Raw genomic sequence first — 20,846 nt, forward strand, 5'->3', positions numbered from 1 at the left:
TCCACAGACTCGGGGCGGCTCACAACAATAATAAAACAGTATACAATAAACAAATCTAATATTTAAAAAGTATTAAAAAACCCATTAATTTAAAAACCATTCAACGCAAGCATACCATACATAAAACTATATAAGCCTGGGGGAAATGTCTCAATTCCCCCATGCCTGACGGCAGAGGTGAGTTTTAAGAAGTTTGCGAAAGGCAAGGAGGGTGGGGTCAATCCTAATCTCCTGGTGCTGGTTCCAGAAGGTCGGGGCCGCCACAGAGAAGGCTCTTCCCCTGGGCCCCGCCAAACGACATTGTTTAGTCGACGGGACCCGGAGAAGGCCAACTCTGTGGGACCTAACTGGTCGCTGGGATTCGTGCGGCAGAAGGCGGTCCCGGAAATATCCGGACATAACAGGGATTGTGAAGTTTGACAGCTCAGGGCGCCGTTTCCAGCCGCCGCCAGCCGCCCAGCCCAGCCTTCCCCACCCTTCCCATTCCAAGCAGGCTCGCCCGTCCCTCCTCCTCCTCCTCCTCCCGGGAGCTGCTCTGCCGCCTTCGGCCACGCAGGCCGGCTGGCGCAGGCGAGCCCCTTCCAAGGAGCTGCCGTCACCGCCACCAGCGTCGCTGCCTCTGGGCTGGCTGGCACCGAGAGGCGCAGGTGGCGGGCGGGCGGGGGCGATGGCGGGCCAGGGAGACTCGGAGCAGGTCCGCTACTGCACGCGCTTCCCCTACCTCTGCCTCAAGTTCACGCTCGTCACTTACTCCACCGTCTTTTGGGTGAGTGAGGGAAGCAGCGTCGGCTGCCGATAGGCGCCCCAGACGTTGGGAGGCCAGGGGAGCCCGGACTGACTGAGGAAAGGCGGAAAGCGGACGGAGCCGGAAAGTGTGTGTGAGGGGGGGGGGGAGCGCGGGGAGTCTCCTGCCCTTCGCCCCCCGAAGTGCGCGCGCGGGATGCTCGCGGGAAAAGGCGTCGCTTCAAACCCCCGAGGGTGAGGGGAGGCGCCCCACAGGTGGTTCCTTCGGAGAGGCGGAGACTTTCCTGAGGGGAAACGCGGGTGCAACTGGGCTGGAAGGGCTGCGGGAGTTTGTTTGCCCGCGGTCTGTCGGTCGAGGGGCCCGAGTTCCCGTGCAGTTTTGGCGAGCCGTGCGCGGGAGGCGAGACCGAGCGCGGCTCGGTCTCCGCTCGTCATCCCCGTCGTCGGGGCCCGCGCACGGTCGGGGATTGAAATAGCGCAACAACGTCCCCACAGCAAATAAAGGAGGCACCCGTTCAATTCGCTCAGCTCGGCACTTCATGAGGAGATTTTTTTTAAACGGGACGGTGGCCCTTGTCAGGAGCCCCGTTGTTTTTCCAAAGGGAATTCCTTTTGGTTTCTTCCACTGCTTTTAAAAAAAAATTATATTTACTCCCCGTCGTTGTGTTTCAAAGCACTTTTAGTTTCATCTTTACACACGCACACCATTGTATTTGCATGGATTGGTTGCCGTAAGGAAATATGGATTCTAAGTTGAATTTCTCGGAGAAATGTTTCTAAGCAGCGCCAAATATTGCTGCGCTGTGATTTAATTGACTTAAATAATATAGTTTATTTCTCTTTGTGGTCAAATACAGGAACCAGGCACCCTAGACAAATTGTCAATTAGATTTTACCCTCAGGGAGAGAGAAATGAGGAGTATAAATATCCTATTTAGGGCTGTGAGCCGACCCCACGCCTCGGAGAGGGGCGGCATATGAATCTAATAAATAAATAAATAAAATAAAGGACACTCTTTTTTAAAAAAAAAAAGTGTTTATTTAAAAAGACCTTTTAGGTGGCTAATTTAAAGAGATCGATTATTGTTTCTAAAAAATTAAGTAAATCAAATTAGGCATACTTTTAAAATACTTTATTTTTTATTTTTGTATAATAAAATCTAAGGGTGTATGTCTTTCAGAAAAAAAAGAGGGATTATTTTTTTTAAAAAAAATAAGTAGTAAATCAAATTAGGCATACTTTTAAAATTCTTTTGTATTTTTGTATAATAAAATCTAAGGCGGTGTATATGTTTTTCAGATGGCTAGTTTAAAAACAGGGATTATTGTTTTACAAAATTAAGTAAATCAAATGTAGGCATACATTTACTTACTTACTTACTTACTTACTTACTTACTTACTTACTTACTTACTTATTCATTCATTCATTTATTTGATTGATTGATTGATTTTTATGCTGCCCTTCTCCTTAGACTCAGGGCGGCTTACAACATGTTAGCAACAGCACTTTTTAACAGAGCCAGCATATTGCCCCCACAATCAGGGTATTTTAAAATAACATTAAAAGAATAAAATAATAAATTATTAATCTGTAAGTTATATTATGATAAATAATAAAAATATAGTATGTATATACACCCACACCCATAGTTCCCTCTAAGCTGAGCAGTGAGCAATCGCTCACTTAAAAATCATCATCAACTCAGAGTTTTCCAAACCTGCCCAGAAGCCGAGAGGGAAAGAGTGAGAGGGAAGGAGAGAGAGAGGAAGAGAGAGAAACAGATAGAAAAAAGAGAGGAAGGAAAGGAGAAAGAAAAAGAATGGGAGTAAGGAAGAGAGAAAGAAAATCAAAATCTAGTTTGAAACTAGCTCAACTATTTAAGTGGCATTTTGATATTGATAGAGTTGCCCTATTATGAGCTCACTGTTATAGACACACAGTACAGTATTTTATTTTGAAATTCTCTGAGGCAAAACAGGGTGGGGTTTTTATTTGTTTGTTTGTTTATTTATTATTTCTGTGCCGACCAGTCCCGAAGGGACTGCCGCTCAGATGCTATACTTTTCCGCCCACCCCCCAAAAATATTAGAGGGAACACTGCCCACACCCCCACAAAAACCACACACATGCGTGCACGCACACACGCGCACACACACACAAATAAAATATGTCATTTGGGGAATGTAGCCAAAAGCCTGCTTGAGTGACAGGTCGTAGTAGAGGGCAATAAGGGTCTTTGCTCAATGGCAGTTGCTCCCATTCCTTTTTTTAAAAAAATAGAATTTATTAATTTCCAGTCTCTTTTGCAAAAACAATAATACAATAATTGCTCCCATTGCTCCCCATTGCTTCCATTCCTGAATGGAGAGTTTCTGCTTGCTGTAACTCATTAATAATCCATCATTTGGATAACTTCATTGTGTTCTACATGAAGCTTCCCTTGAAAAGCAGCTGGAAGCTTCAGTTGATACAGAAGGCAGTGGGTAGATGCATCTTTGTCCATCTGTGTAGGACCAGTGGTTAGTGATCTTAGTATGCTTCCGGGTACAATTCAAAATGCTGGTTCTCATCTTATAAGACTACATGGAATAAGACTGGGTAGTTTGTGGGACCACCTCTCTTCAGTAGCACCTGCTTGTCCTGAATGGCAAATGATTTAGCTCTACTAGATAAATGGTCAAAGCAATGGAAACTGCAGTTTAATGTTTCCAAATGTAAAATAATGCACTTGGGGAAAAGGAATCCTCAATCTGAGTATTGCATTGGCAGTTCTGTGTTAGCAAAAACTTCAGAAGAGAAGGATTTAGGGGTAGTGATTTCTGACAGTCTCAAAATGGGTGAGCAGTGTGGTCGGGCAGTAGGAAAAGCAAGTCGGATGCTTGGCTGCATAGCTAGAGGTATAACAAGCAGGAAGAGGGAGATTGTGATCCCCTTATATAGAGCGCTGGTGAGACCACATTTGGAGTACTGTGTTCAGTGCTGAAGACCTCACCTACAAAAACATATTGACAAAATTGAACGGGTCCAAAGACGGGCTACAAGAATGGTGGAAGGTCTTAAGCATAAAACGTATCAGGAAAGACTTCATGAACTCAATCTGTATAGTCTGGAGGACAAAAGGAAAAGGGGGGACATGATCGAAACATTTAAATATGTTAAAGGGTTAAATAAGGTTCAGGAGGGAAGTGTTTTTAATAGGAAAGTGAACACAAGAACAAGGGGACACAATCTGAAGTTAGTTGGGGGAAAGATCAAAAGCAATGTGAGAAAATATTATTTCACTGAAAGAGCAGTAGATCCTTGGAACAAACTTCCAGCAGACGTGGTTGGTAAATCCACAGTAACTGAATTTAAACTTGCCTGGGATAAACATATATCCATTGTAAGATAAAATACAGGAAATAGTATAAGGGCAGACTAGATGGACCATGAGGTCTTTTTCTGCCGTCAGTCTTCTATGTTTCTATGTTTCTAAGTTTAGGGTCACTACTCTGGAGCAAAGTCATCTGGCAGGACCCAGAAGGTCAGCTTTTCCTTTTCTCCACCTAGTTTTTGAAATGATCTCCCTACACTTCTCTGATACCTGGTTTGCCCTGATCCCATTGGCCTTTAGAAAGGGGCAAAGCTATGGATGTCTCCCAGGCATTGGGGCAGGTTCACTGGGAGTCCCACCTTGGGGGAATGTAGCAAAAATTTGATATCTGGTTGCTTATTATTATCATCATTTTTTTGTTTTCTTGCCTAGAGTCACAATGTTTCGAGTTGGACAGCCACACAAATTTCAGAGATATACAAACTGAGAAACAAACGTAAAATGGAACCTTTCATGCAGATCCTTTCATGTTTACACTACTTCATGAAATATATTATTACTTTGTTTGGATTTAATACTCTTTTTTTTCCTCTCCTATTTTATTTTCCTTGAGCTGAATATAGATAAATTTTGGGGGAAACGATTTGGGGGCTACTAAAACACTTTGCACGTTGCTGATGTCATTGAAATAAACAAGTAAACAAATAATTATGAATATTCATGAATAAAATCTATTGTTGATAAGACTTGTTATTGTAGGAACTCCAAGCTCTTGTATGGTAAGAAATAGAGTTTAAATATCATTACTTCCATATTCTTTTTCCTCTGTGTAATGCCATACTTTCCAATATAGTTGCAAATTATAGCTGTCTATAATGCCTTTTGCCTTTTGCACAATTGTAATGAAATTATTGTGCACTTTGATTAATTCATTATCATCAAATACAGATATATTAACTGTGTAGATAGTATTCATTGTGTAGATATTATTAAAACATAGCTGACAATAGATTGAGTGTTTTGGGCTATATACATCATTGTTGTGATTTATGAAGTACAGTAGTTAATGAAACTAAATTACGTCTGCTTCTTATGTTGATCAGTCAATACTGACTCCTGAGGATTAGATATTAATCCATGCAATTTTTTTTGACATTTTCAGAAGCAATTCTTGCATGTACTTCTTAGAGCTGAGAGAGTGATAGACCTAGATCAGTGTTTCCCAACCTTGGCAACTTGAAGATATTTGGACTTCAACTCCCAGAATTCCCCAGCCAGCGAATGCTGGCTGGGGAATTCTGGGAGTTGAAGTCCAAATATCTTCAAGTTGCCAAGGTTGGGAAACACTGAAGATGAAGGATTAGAATTCACAATTTTCTATGTTGTAAATTGCAATTTAACAACCCTTTTCTTTTTAAGAGCAATTTTTTCTTAAGTGCTTTGCTCTCAGGTCCCTTTCCTGTCTGTAAAATTTTGAAGGACTGCAAAAGAGCTTTTATTTGTATAAGTTGTGTTTATTTATATTTACTGTATTAAAATTAAAAGTGGTACTTTCATATAAATTTACTGAGATGAAAAATTACAATATTTTTCATGAAATAATGTATTTTTAATAAATAAAAAATAAGGTGGACTTACATTGTTATAAGTTTTTGCCAAATCTTCAATATCTGGCAAATAATATTTATTTCATCGACCCCTTAGACGTTGTTGGAAGATTCTTAGGTCTTCTCTGACAACTCTTTAAGAAACATTGCTTTAGAGTAAGATCCTAAAACTTGTTTGTAAAGAACAAACCTATTAATTTTTTTAAAGCCAGGTCTGATGTTGTGTCCATGTCCTGTGTAGTAAACTAATGTTAAACTAAAATTTCACATGAACCAAGGAAATGCTCTTTCTGAAACCAATCAAATTTGTGATGGGAAAAATATGTTTATGAATACGACTCTCATTTCAAGATTTAAATATCAGAATTATAAAGCTGAGACTATTGTATATGAACTCATTTCATATTCACATCAATACTGAATTTTAAAAGGTGCTTTAATTGAAAGAAAAACCTCTGACCATATGAAACATAACATGTTTTAAATGTATTTTTAAGAAATATACTTCACTATACTTTTTCAAATACTATTCTTGATACTAGTGAATGTACAGTATATTAATTGGCAAAGGAAGTGCCTTGAAGTCCTATAAATAGGATATTATACTGTACTATAAAATGTTTAGTTGCTTTATGCCCCTTCCCAAAATCATGATAAGTATTTATGAACTTTTAAAAAAATAATAAAAGTTCATTTACAGGGAGATTATTTATTGTTATACCTAAACAATCATAATAGTTTATTAAGCTTATAGGCTGCTCAATTCTTAATGGGGTAGAATACAAGAAGCATACAAGAAATACGTTACTTTTGTTATTAAAAAATAATAATAAGTAGAATAGCTGAAATAGTTTTAAAATGGCACGTTGGTTGTGGAAATTCTAGAATAAATTAATTAGAAAACAGCACTTCAGTTCCATTGGTAATTTTCATTCATGGATTACCTAATGAAAGTATATCTACTTTGTATTCAACGAAGAACTGTATGAGCAGCATGAAAAATTAATTGAAGTTTATATATGGCTGCACTTTCCTCTCCAAATAAGGAAGTTAAAAGCCTTTCTTCTCTTCTCATTGGAATACCAGTTTGAATCAGATTCCTTTCACTATTGAAAACAAAAACAAAATTTAACAAACCCTTTAACAAATCCTGAAAGCAGCATATTTGACTCTAACTCTGAATTAATGTGGAGACATGCTTGATAACACCCTGGCATTATATCTTGATATCTTGAATTGTTTTAGAGTCTTAATCTCTTTGAAACTGAGACATGGACATAAATTCTTCCACGTATCTTTTCTTGAAATATTTTCCTTTAAATTTTGTTCTCTGTGCTGTTAAAGGAAATTTCTTTGTTCTGCATAAGTTATTTATGTATGCATGTATGTATGCATTTATCTATCTATCTATCTATCTATCTATCTATCTATCTATCTATCTATCTATCTATCTATCTATCTATCTATCTATTTTCACAACCTTTATAATCCAGCCACCCAGCTTATAAGAATCTACACAGCACGTTAAAATTATAAATGCAGCAATACAATAAATGAAGATGATAAAAAACACAATAACAACATATCAATAGTAAATCAGCTGTATTATACATTCTGCTTCTCAAAATGAAGCTCTCTTTAAACATATATTGTAAAGATTTTGTGCTTTCCCTCCCTCGCTATCTTCTTGTTCATTGGCCATTTATAGAAACCTGCTTTTTTCATTATTCTATGATTCTCAGTTCCAATAAAGGAGAATATTTGTAGCTCAGGGTTGAAATGAGGGGTTCTAAGTTGGGGAGTGAGGTTTGCTCACAAGTTACATTTCAGTGGCTTGCCCTGTCAGTGTTTGGTGGATATGATCTTGGTAGTTCTTTGGTTGGCCTTTTTACTGTTATGTTCTTTGGCAGATCCGTGATTGGGATATTGTTTATTTCTTGCTTTTTGGTCTGATGTTAATCTTCATAATAAGATAGAAAAATGTGGACTAGACAGTATTGATGGATTCCTAATTGGCTGACAAACTGCACTCAACATGTCCTCAATGAAACTACATCTACAACAGGAAGGGAAGTATGTCCTAGCCCTAATATTCTTCAACATCTTCATAAATAATTTAGATGAGGGGATAGAAGGGGGATTCATCAAATTTGCAAGTGATATCAAGCTGGTGGGAATAGCCAGCCCCTCAGAAGATCAGGTCAAGATCCAGAAGAATCTCAACAGAATAGAACATGGGCCTCTATCTAACAAAATGAAATTCAAGGTGAGAAAAAGTTAGGTTTTATACTTGGGTAAGAAAAATCAAATAGGCAGGGAGAGAATAGGTGGTCCCTGGCTCAATAACAGTAACTGGGAGAGGGATCTAGGAGTCCTAGTGGACAACTACTTAAATATGAGCCAGCAATGTGTTGCAACCACCAAAAAGGCCAGATTTATGTTGCATTTAACAGATTGATAGAATCAAGATCATGTGAATGCTTAGTATCACCTTGGTAAGAACATGTTAAAATATTGTGTCCATTTTTCGATATAAAAAGTGTTATGTTTGTACTTTTAAATAAAGGCGACTGCTGATTGGCTTAGACGCAGCCAAGGGAAACCTTGGCGCGAAAGTTTAAAAAAGGTGGACACACCGTTTTTCCCACCCTAAACAAAGGTATATAAGGAGCAGCTTTAGCCGTTAGCCAGCAGTCACTTCCTACCTGCGAGCTGGTCACTTCTACTGTTCCTGTTGCCTAATAAAGAGCTGTTAACCTTCCTCAGCCTCCAGCTTCTGATTTAACAGTGGCGACGAGGCGTTCGAGCCTTCATGTTCCAGAGATGGCTTCAGCAATGCCTCATGCATTGCCCTTCTTCAACCCAGACGAAGATATATGGACGGCTTACATGTCTAAGTTTCGCATCTTTCTCCAAGCAAGCAATTTAAATGACGCATCGGACGACAGAAAATGAGCCATATTCTTACACTATTGTGGTCCAGCGATTTACAACTTGGGTACCACGCTTGTTGATCAAGAATCTATCGAGAGCGTCGCGTGGTCAACTCTTCAAGCAAAGCTCGAAAGCCATTTCAAACCGACGACTCCTGCCCGCATCAGCTGGAACCAATTCTCTCAAATGAAGCAGGCTGATGGGGAATCTATGAACGACTTCGTGACCCGACTGCGAGCCCTTATGCAGAGAATGCAGAGAAGAATCTACGGAGAGGGGTGGCATACAAATCCAATAAATAAATAAATAAATCAAGGAGAAAACCAATCTAGAATTAAGGAAAAAAATTCTGACAATAGGAACAATTAACTAGCTTGCCCCTAGAAGTTGTGGGTGCTCCATTCCTGGAGATTTTTAAGAAGAGAGTTGTTTGAAATGGTATAGAATCTCCTGCTTGAACCAGAGATTGGACTAGAAGTCCTGCATAATTCAATTCAATTTATTAGATTTGTATGCTGCCCCTCTCCGAAGATTCGGGGCGGCTCACAACAATAATAAAAATATAACCGTAAACAAATCTAATATTAGATATATAAGAAAAAAATATAAAACCCCAACAATTAAAACCTTACAATTCTGTTATCATATGTTAATATAATCTGGGTGTTGATTGCTGGTGGGGATGTATTTTTGTTCCCCTTTTGGCTTATTTATTGTCTCTTTTTCACAGTATCTAGATGTTGTTTAGGTCTATGTGTCTATTGATAGCAAATTGTCAGAGTGCCAGGCTTCTGTTTTTGGACTTTACTTGGTCTAGGATGTTCAGTTTCCCAGTTGAAGCTGTGGTTAAGTTGGTGCATATGTTTTGAAACTAAGCAGTTTTCATCATATCTTCTGACAATTAGTTGGTGTTTATGGATGCATTGTACTAGTCTTCTGTCTGTTTGTCCTACATAGTAGGACTTCTATGTTTCTATAGTGGCTGTTGCAATCTTTACATTGCATATTGTAGAGGACTCCTGTTTTTAGTCTTATGTAGAGGACTCCTGCTGCTCAGTCTTATGGATACTTAGGATGTTTTGGAGGGCTTTAGTTGGTTTGTGTGCTTCACTGATTTTATTAGTCTCTTGGTGGTTTCTGATATCTTTTTGATGCATTACAGTGTTACCCTTTTAACTGTTTTTGCTGGTTGTACTATATTGGATTGATTGATCAGGCACTTTTTGATTGGATAACCATTTTTGGATATCCGTTTTGTTGGAATATGTTGTATACCTGATCTGTTCCCTTTTCCTGCTCTTCAGGGTGGCTGCAATATGTTTGTTTTCATCTAAATAGAGTTATCAGGTCTTTGTTAGTTTATTGTATTAATTTTCTTTTGACTGTGACTGAATTTATGGACAGATGCAGATTTCCCTATGGAAGAGTTTATGCTCACAGTGCAAATAGGCTTAAGACACTTTTAAAAAGCTTACATGCATTCTTGAAACTCACATTTCATTTTTTTCTCTTGAGTAAACATGTATTGGCTTACCTTCTTTCTTACTATATCACATTTCTAAGTGGGCAAAGAGTAGTTGGGTGAGTGCTTCTTGTATTTAAATTACTTAAGAACATGTTAAGCTACTTGTGTAGTATTTGTGAGAGGAAGAGAAATATGACTAATTGTTGCATTTTGTTTGTTTATGAGCCCTCCATTGGTTTTGCTTATTAACAAAATAAACACTACTGGTTAAACTGGTTAAACTTTCCAGTGACACTTCCAGATTTTACAGACCCAGATAGTACCCTACTGCCTAGGATTGTGTCAGAGTACATATTTCCAGTGTGCCGTTTTGGGCTCAATTGTTTAAAACAGTGTTTCCCAACCTTGGCAACTTGAAGATATTTGGACTTCAAGTCCCAGAATTCCTCAGCCAGTGAATGCCGGCTGGGGAATTCTGGGACTTGAAGTCCAAATATCTCCAAGTTGCCAAGGTTGGGAAACACTGGTTTAAAAAACGTAAATATTTTCCTTCTATTGTCACACACTTGCACACATTTTTTTCAATGATCTCACACATCTTTTGATACAGGATGCAGCAAATGAAACTTCTGTTCCCATCTTTTAGGTCAACAGTAATAACACGGAATTTCCCTTTTGGATTTCCACATTCCTCTAATTCATTGTTAAATTTGAATTGGGAATCAGATGAGCTCTACTTTGAAAAAAATCTGTCTGCTCCAAGTTACATAGACACATAGAAGATTGGTGGCAGAAAAAGTCCTCATGGTCCATCTAGTCTGCCCTTATACTATTTCCTGTATTTTATCTTAGGATGGATATATGTTTATCCCAGGCATGTTTAAATTCAGTTACTGTGGATTTACCAACCACGTCTGCTGGAGGTTTGTTCCAAGCATCTACTACTCTTTCAGTAAAATAATATTTTCTCACGTTGCTTTTGATCTTTCCCCCAACTAACTTCAGATTGTGTCCCCTTGTTCTTGTGTTCACTTTCCTATTAAAAACACTTCCCTGCTGAACCTTATTTAACCCTTTAACATATTTAAATGTTTTGATCATGTCCCCCCTTTCCCTTCTGTCCTCCATACAGTTCTATTATCTAGTCACATTCATTGCTTTGTGATCTAGTCACATTCTTTACAATTCTAAATTTCCTCTGATTCTTTATAATTAATTATTATAAAGAATCAGAGGAATATATAATACCTGTGACCTGCAGAACTTGCAAATTAAATTAGGAATAATAGTTAATGAGTGAATTAATAGTGTAGAGTGAATTCAATTTTTAAATTATGAGATAAAGTATAGATCAGAATATGGAAAGAAGTTTAGGGTTTTGAGAAAACTATTAAGTACACAGTAAATAAAAATGTGTATCTACTGAAATTGAATGAAAATACATTTCATTCTTACTATTTGATTTAATATGAATGGGATGAAAGGGAAAGAGAAATATGATTGGTGTAACCCAGATGAAGAAACAGACAAAAGAGGCAGCATTAGATAAATAACATATATCTGAAGTTAAAACATAAATAGAATGGATATGGAAATAAGGATTTAGGATTATGATTATAAAGGGTAAAAATCGAGAGAAGTTTGTCATTTAATAGAATTAGAATTATCCGCTTAGGGAAGGATTTAGAGGGCGTAGGAGGAAGTAGGAAAGAGGGAGAGAAAGGAGAGAGAGTAGAAGGGGAGGAAGAGAAGGAAGGAGGAAGGAGGAGGAGTGGATAGTAGAAAAGGGGAGAAAAGTTATAAGAAAGTAGGTAGCAGATAGAAAGAAGGGAGTGGGGAAAATAAATATTGGGACAGACAGAATAATAGAAATTAAAATTTGGAATGTAGTTTAGGTTACTGTATTATTGTTTTTCAGAGATAATATACCTATATGGCTTAGTATTGAAGGTATATGTCATATTATGTATGTTTTTAATGTGGAGAATTATATATATATATATCAACATATCATAACCATCACCATGTCAATCCTTCAACTAAATGTGATTCCACCAACCAATCAAATCATTAAAACATAGCCACCCAATCTATTTGCTACATGCAAACCAAATCTCCACCCCCACCACTATTTATAAGGAACAAATGGCAGTTGCAAACAAACTATATTTGCAGCAGCATGAAGCTTACAACTTCAGCCTGATGATGGTCAAAGCAATGGAAACTGCAGTTTAATGTTTCCAAATGTAAAATAATGCACTTGGGGAAAAGGAATCCTCAATCTGACTATTGTATTGGCAGTTCTGTGTTAGCAAATACTTCAAAAGAAAAGGATTTAGGCGTAGTGATTTCTGACAGTCTCAAAATGGGTGAACAGTGCAGTCAGGCAGTAGGGAAAGCAAGTAGGATGCTTGGCTGCATAGCTAGAGGTATAACAAGCAGGAAGAGGGAGATTATGATCCCGCTATATAGAATGCTGGTGAGACCACATTTGGAATACTGTGTTCAGTTCTGGAGACCTCACCTACAAAAAGATATTGACAAAATTGAACAGGTCCAAAGACGGGCTACAAGAATGGTGGAAGGTCTTAAGTATAAAACGTATCAGGAAAGACTTAATGAACTCAATCTGTATAGTCTGGAGGACAGAAGGAAAAGGGGGGACATGATCGAAACATTTAAATATATTAAAGGGTTAAATAAGGTCCAGGAGGGAAGTGTTTTTAATAGGAAAGTGAACACAAGAACAAGGGGACACAATCTGAGGTTAGTTGGGGGAAAGATCATAAGCAACATGAGAAAATATTATTTTACTGAAAGAGTAGTAGATCCTTGGAACAAACTTCCAGCAGACGTGGTAGATAAATCCACAGTAACTGAATTTAAACATGCCTGGGATAAACATATATCCATCCTAAGATAAAATACAGAAAATAGTATAAGGGCAGACTAGATGGACCATGGGGTCTTTTTCTGCCGTCAGACTTCTATGTTTCTATGGTGAATGTGATTTCACCGAAACGTCACATAGACACTCAAAATATTACACGGGGCAAAACCCGAACTCAGAACAATCTACATACATATACCCGTGAAAATCTACGAAAACAAATATATATAAAGAAAATACATTTCATTCCTGCATTCTGGTAATCTCTTAACAATAGAGATTACTCTTCAGTAGGATATCAAATAACAATTAATGAACCATAAACAGAAGAGCTGCTTTATGCTCTTTCAAGAAACATTACATGCCAAACTATTTCCTTTCTTTGGATCTATTCCCTCTTATTTCCAGTTGGGTAAATCTGCTAAGCTTTTCTCCTCCTTACACATGTCAAAATATGTAGAAACCTGGAGTCTCCCCAGCATAGTATGGTTCCTCTAGATAGAAAGTAAGCTGGATTGATACCTATTTGCATAAGTATGTATCAGGAAACATTAGGTCATAACATGAGTCAGATCTCTTTCAGCTGAGGTGCAACTGTAATGCCCCTCATTGATCAGCTGACTCACTTGCCTTGGGTGTCACACTTTGCTCCTTCTTGCTTAATTAACAAGATGTGTTGAAAACAAGGAAAACCATTTTCAGGTAGTAAGTGTCCAGCAAGGGGCAAACGTTGTGTTGCCACTGTGTAGCCCAGGTGGTCATTAGAGTGGATGCCAGACTACAGGTAATTTAACAGATTAACAGAGTTGAAAGGGACCTTGCTGGTCTTCAAGTCGAGGGGTAGGCAAAGTTGGCTCTTCTATGACATGTGGACTTCCAAATCCCAGAATTCATGAGAGAGCATGATTGGCTCAGGAATTCTGGGAGTTGAAGTCCACAAATCATTCCCCTACTTGCTGGTTTTTTTTAAATTAGAATTTTAAAGACTGGTTTTTTTTAATGTATTAATTGGTTTGCTATTATTGTTTCTTGTTTTTCTGTACATGCTGTGAGCTGCCCCGAGTCCTCAGAGAGGGGCGACATACAAATCCAATTAAATGATTAAATGATTAAATGATTAAATGATTAAATGATTATTTAAATGATTATTTAAATGATTATTTAAATGATTAAATAATTATTTAAATCATTAAATAATTAAACAAACAAACAAACAAACAAACAAACAAATACCTAGGATCGAACTCACAACCTAGGTTTAATTATCTAAATATCTGCTATATCTGCTAAGACTGCTGGTGTGGCCAAGAGGTGGAGCTCTTGCCACACAATCAAGAGGTTGTGAGATGTAGGGTCTCCTGCTTGGGCAGGGGTTGGACTACATGACTCCCTTAATCTGTTAAACCTCCTGATTGCGGGGTAAGAGCGCCACCTCTAGGACACAGCAGCTGGGTTTTTTTAGTCCTTGATTTACAAGCACAACTGAGTCCAAAATTTATCTTGCTATGCAAGTCTGTTGTTAAGTGAGTTTTGTCCCTTTTTATGACCTTTCTTGCCAGAGTTGTTAAATGAATCACTGCAATTGTTAAGTAAGTCAGTTGCAGGGGTATTAAGTAAATCTGACTTTCCCATTGACTTTGCTTGTCAAAAGATTGCAATGGTGATCACATGAACCTACGGACACAGCAATGATCATAAATACATGCAGGGGTGGGCCACAAACCGGAACAGGGGGAATGTGGTTCTGGTGGTGGAAATGGAGTGCTTAGGCTTGCTCCATTGCTGTCCGGCAGGCACGCACCGTGCATGCGCAACCAGTGCAATTCCAGTAAAAATTACAGGTTTTTTGCTGCCATGCATGCGCGGAAGCAAACAAACCAGCAATTTTTGCTGCACATGTGCAGCAGCTGAATCTCACTGCCTTGCCTAGACTAGAGCACCAGCTGGGGCTGCCAGCAAAAGTGGCCTGCCCCACCTCTGGCTGCGTGGCCTGCTCTTTGATCTCTCAGGCTGCAGGAGAGATACCTGTGGCGTGGGAGACCACAGAGCAGGCCACACGGCCAGAGTTGGGGCCACCAAGCCTGTCCCCCGTGCCATGGCCCCTGCAGGAGGTGATGGAAAAGTAAGCAGGGGAGAGGGGCGTGGCGGGGCTAGCGGCAGGAGGAGGAAGGGCCAGTGGCAGAGGGAGCAAGGGCAAGCAGCTGTTTTTACTTACGGTTTCTGGGGCTTTTTGCTTCTGCGCATGCGCGGAAGCAAACAAAATCCCTGGAAATCGCATGTGTGTGCAGGCGTGCTCCCAGCCCATTCTGGTAGCGCCAGAAATGGTAGCCCGCCGCTGAATACATGCCAGTTGTCAAACATCCAAATGTTAATCATGTGACCACTGGGGATGCTGCAATAGCCATAAGTGTGAAAAATGATCACCTTTTCAGTGCCACTGTAACTTTGAATGGTCACTAAATCAATGGATCTTTGGATTAGTGATTGTAAGTTGAGGACTGCCTGTATCATCACGTTCTGGATCCCAGTTTTCCAAGCCTAGAAACAGGAAATCTGGACTAGGTAAAAAAGGCCACAGTGGAGAGGATATTTGTTATCTTAAAATGTTTGTTTGAGGTTTGTGTCGTGCACAGAGAGTCAAGACCAAGTTAAGTTCTAGTTAAGAAGATTTATTGCTCATTTAGCACTAAATTATCAGTAGTCAGCACTACATTGACACAATGAATTTCAAGGGGGGCTGAATTTGGATCACTTATGGCAACGGACTCCAGATTGATTCCTCGCTTGACTCTCCCGCCACCCCGCATAGACTCTGCCTTTTTTTCTCTTACAATTTGTTTTTCGAAACAGAGGGTGGAGGGATTTGGTTTTGTTTTGCAGAAATCTGGGGAAAGTTGATGAATTCTTATCGCTTATTAGTCCTTATTCCTAGCTGGCCAGGAATGGTGGGATCTGACTGGCAGTTAGTTCCTTTTTTTAGCATTGCAGGCTTGCAAAAAATAAAAGTAAATCCACCTATTGCAATTGCATTCTTTGGATTAGTGATGCTTATCAAATGACCTGTACTTAGTTTGTTAAGATATTCATGAACTGCAAGAGCCAATAGTAACAAGGTCAGCCAATGAATAGGCATAGCAACTAAGTCAGCCAATGGGAGCTAACCACTTCTGAGTTTGTGCAGAGAATCGAAAGGGAAACTTAAGCTTAAAGCTGGGCGTGGCTCTGTCCACTCTGTCCTCTGTGCTTGTCTCCTCTGCTGAAATGAAACTAATTCCTGCTTGTGTTTAGTGTAATTAGATCAAAGAAGAACTCTGCTAATGGTATAGTAAATTCATCTGTTACTATGTTTATAAAGAAGTTAATGAATCCAGCTGAATCAGTATCTGTGCATGCTTCTGGTTTTGATTTTTACAACTTAATATAGTTATTAGTGAAATGCAAAGAATTTGTAATTTGTATGGCATCACCCCTGCCCCCCCTTTTTTTCTGTTGCAGTTGATAGGGGCATTTGTCTTAGCTGTGGGCATTTATGCAGAAGTTGAAAGACAGAAATATAAAACCCTTGAAAGTGCCTTCTTAGCTCCAGCGATCATCCTGATTCTCTTGGGCATTGTGATGTTCCTTGTGTCCTTCCTTGGAGTATTGGCTTCTCTGAGGGACAATTTAAATCTTCTTAAAGCTGTAAGTATCTTTATTTAAGTAGAAGTCTGTTTTCCTCGACCCTTCCAAAACCCTTTCGTTTTCCTGTCTATAAACAATTTTAAGAAAACTTGTCTAATAACTCCCTTCAGAAAATAGCAGAAATAAATTTCAGTGGGTCACTGTTGGTTTATGTCAGTCTGTCAAGGGATCTGGAAAAAAATGCTTTTAAAAAAGAGTTAAATAGGAAATTCAAAAATAAGATTCATTTAAGAAAATTCAGACCTTTAAAGGCATTTATTCTTAATTAATATTTAATCCATATTTAATCACCCTCCCTCCTGCGCACCCTGCTCCTTTCCCGCCTGTCTTTTAATTCATATTGCTGTATTTTCATTGTTTAGTTTATTGTTTCATTTTTTTACTATTGTTATGTGTATATTTTAAATAATTTTTATGTTTTTGCTGTTGGGTTGTACAAGTTTATGTAATTTTTTTTTTTAAAAAATCCTTCTTTTGCAGTTCATGTACATTTTGGGCTTTTGTTTGCTCATTGAACTAATTGGTGGAGTTACAGCCTTAATTTTCCGAAATAAGGTAAGAAAATGATTTGCCAAATTAACCGGTTAAAGTCAAATTTAAAAAGAGTCTGGATTCTATATGACTAACATATTAACATTATTAATTAAATTGCATGTATGTACAAGGGTTTTTCAGAAAGTAAGGTTACAAGAAATGTAGGTCTTGGGAATATTCGTGGGGAAATTTTGTATTACTATCGTGTAGCGGGAAGCCAGCAGAAATGAACGAGCAGGGCCAATGGTCAGTAGATCATCAACTGGCATTGTGATGAAGGTTAGAGCATCCTCATTCTGTTTACCGCCAAGTGCGAAGTGCGCGCTGTAATACACTGCCTGAATGCTAAGGGCATAAACACTTCTGCAATTCATCGTGAAATCGTTTCAGTTTATAGAGAGGACGTAATGTCAAGACAATATAGCCAAGAAGGCTGCAACAATATAGCCAAGAAGGCTTCAAGAGTTGTAAACCTAATCCTTCGTAGCTTCTGCTCTGGCAATCTCACACTACTTACCAGAGCTAACAAAACTTTTGCCAGACCCATCCTCGAATACAGCTCATCTGTTTGGAACCCATATCGCATCTCACACCCTTGAAAATGTCCAAAGATACTTCACCAGAAGAGCCCTTCATTCCTCTACTCGAAATAGAATACCCTACGAAACTAGACTTTCAATCCTGGGCCTAGAAAGTTTAGAACTAAGACGCCTTAAACAAGATCTAAGTATTGCCCTCAAGATCATATGCTACAACGTCCTGCCTGTCGGCGACTACTTTAGCTTCAACCACAACAACACAAGAGCACACAACAGATTTAAACTTAATATTAACCGCTCCAAACTTGACTGTAAAAAATGTGACTTCAGTAACCGAGTTGTCGAAGCGTGGAACTCATTACCGGACTCCATAGTGTCATCCCCAAACCCCCAACACTTTACCCTTAGATTATCTACGGTTGACCTATACAGATTCCTAAGAGGTCAGTAAGGGGCGAGTACAAGTGCACTAGAGTGCCTTCCGTCCCCTGTCCTATTGCTCTCCTATATCTCCTATACCTTTCTTCTATTCCTATATCTTCTCTTCTATTCTTTCATTGATATGTTCTATTACTATATCTTTTTTTCTATTCTTTCTTAGATATATTTTACTATGAGTATCTCCTCTATAACCTTCATCATGTATTTTACTATGTGTATGTAGATATATACCCACTAAAACCCTCATTGTGTATTGGACAAAATAAATAAATAAATAAAAATAAAATAAAGACAGCATGTGACAAAATGGGTACAGAATTTCAACTAAAGGAACACCTTGGTGGAAAACACTTTTCCAATGACAATGAGGTGAAAATCAAAGTGACAAACTGGTTGAAAAAGGTGGTGGGACATTTCTACGACATAGGCATAAAAAAACTCAATGTATTAAACTCAATGATGATTATGTGGAAAAATAATGTAATACCTATGCTACAATTCATGTAACTTTTATTACAATATCTTCATTCTTTGTATTTCAAAAAAAATCTTGTAACCTTACTTTCCGGATAACCCTCATACGTCATTAACAAAAATATTGTGAGAAATGTCTGCAGTGAACACCAATTTAGTTTCAATTAAATTTAAATAGTAATTTTAATAGGAAAGTGAACACAAGAACAAGGGGACACAATCTGAAGTTAGTTGGGGGAAAGATCAAAAGCAACGTGAGAAAATATTATTTTACTGAAAGAGTAGTAGATCTTTGGAACAAACTTCCAGCAGACGTGGTTGGTAAATCCACAGTAACTGAATTTAAACATGCCTGGGATAAACATATATCCATCCTAAGATAAAATACAGAAAATAGTATAAGGGCAGACTAGATGGATCATGAGGTCTTTTTCTGCCATCAGTCTTCTATGTTTCTATGTTTCTAATTAAAATTTAGTAATTAAAATGTACTTGGCTCTAAGAAATCACCACATAAACTGTATTTTGACATCTTTTATTCTGCAAACCAAGCAACTAATTTTCCCTCCATTTTGTACAATTTATTCTGCAACGTTTATTACTTTACATTTGATGTTATCCAAGCCAGACTAGTTTTCATTCATTTTTCTGGCTTTCTACCTTGATAATCATGAAGTCTGAAAAAATTAATTTCTTTGGAAGTTGGAGTCAGTATCTAATACATTATTTTGTGTGCCTTCCTGCTGTAACAGAATGCAAGCATCTTTTAAAACTCATTTGGACCACCGTTCCCCGTAAGCTGCACACATGAGCACGCACGCCCCCCAAAATACCCCCCGCACACTCTTTTCCACAGGCGCGCACTCCCCATCCCCCTGCCAGCCTGCGGGGGGGCGGGGGGGGGCGGGGAGGCACCGGCAGTAGAAGGCGCTGCCCCCCGCCCGCCCGATCCACCCCCTCTCCTCCTCTTCCGCCAAAAGAAAAGCGTGGAGGCTGCCTACTTGAGCCTCCCGTAGCTCCACCCCGCTTTGCCCTGCCTGTCATCCTCTGTTGTGTTTTCCGGGGGGAGCGGCAGGAAAACCCTGTGCCAGCCAGGAAAGCCAGCTTTCCAGGAAAGCAGCACGCCTTTTAAACACGCTGCTTTCCTGCACCTCTTTCCTGGGGAGGGGAGTGGCCTCCTCCTCCCCCCCTGCCCAGGAAAGAGTTGCAAGAAAGCAGCGCATTTGAAAAGTGCGCTGCTTTTCCGGAAAGCCGGCTTTCCTGGCCGGCACAGGGCTTTCCTGCCGCTCCCCCCCGAAAACACAATAGAGACAGGCAGGGCGAAGCAGGTGGAGCAACGGGAGGCTCAAGCTGGTGGCGGCAGACCTCCGTTGTGTTTTCAGCTGGGGGGGGGCAGGAGGACCTTCCTGGCTTTCCCGGGTAGCTGGCTTGAGCCTTGTGCCGGTCAGCAAAGCCAGCTGCCCGCCGGAGATGTGGAGAGAAAGAAGGGAAAGAGATGGAGGGAAAGAGGAGAGGAAAGAAGGAGGGAGGGAAGGAAGGGAAAGAAAAGTGAACAAGAGGGAGAGAGAAAGGGAGGGAGAGAGGAAGGAAGGAAGAGATAAATATAAAGGGAGAGAGGGAGAAAGAGAGGGAGAGGGAGGGGAAGAGGGGAAGGAAGGAAAAGAGAGAGACAAAGAGAAAAAAGTGGAAGGAAGAGAGAAGGAAAGAAAGGAAGGGAGAGAGAGAGAAAGAGAGAGAGAGAGAAGATAGGAAGGAAGAGAGAGAGAGCAAGAAAGAAAGAGTGAGAGAGGAGAGAGGAGAGAGGAAGGAAGAGAGTGAGAGAGGAAGAAAGCAAGAGAAGAGAGGAGTGGAAGGAAGAGAGAGGGAGAGAGAAATGATAGAAAAAAAGGGGGGGAAGAGAAATGAGAAAATGATTGAGGCAGAGAATGACAGGAAAGAGAGAGAAACAGAGACAAAAGGGACTCTTGATTTAAAGCATATGGTAAAAGCAAATAATAACAGAGAAAAAAACCCCCAGCCCTCACCTGTTTTTATTAATAGTTATATTTTTGGATTTGCTGGTTGTTTTAGTTTTAATAGTAATAGAGTTTTGTTTTGTTTTATTATTAATTTCTTTTAATAAAAAAGAAGGGATTTATTTTATTTATTTATTTATTTGTTTATTTGTTTGTTTGTTTGTTTGTACTTCTATGCCGCCCAGTCCCAAGGGGACTGCCGCTCAG

The 20,846-nt window shown here is 39.3% G+C and overlaps 1 protein-coding gene across 1 annotated transcript in view; it reads left to right on the forward strand.

The window, feature by feature from the left end:
* Window positions 1-574: 574 nt before the first annotated feature.
* The window catches only part of TSPAN15 (tetraspanin 15), a 28,324-nt gene continuing 8,052 nt past the window's right edge, over window positions 575-20,846 (forward strand). Inside the window, exons 1-3 of the mRNA XM_070752190.1 lie at window positions 575-766; window positions 16,451-16,636; window positions 17,117-17,191. Of these exons, the coding sequence (XP_070608291.1) occupies window positions 668-766; window positions 16,451-16,636; window positions 17,117-17,191 (360 nt within the window). The 5' untranslated portion in view covers window positions 575-667. The remainder of the gene's footprint in view (window positions 767-16,450; window positions 16,637-17,116; window positions 17,192-20,846) is intronic.

This window comes from Erythrolamprus reginae, chromosome 5 (assembly GCF_031021105.1).
Source record: "Erythrolamprus reginae isolate rEryReg1 chromosome 5, rEryReg1.hap1, whole genome shotgun sequence".
NCBI lineage: Eukaryota > Metazoa > Chordata > Lepidosauria > Squamata > Dipsadidae > Erythrolamprus > Erythrolamprus reginae.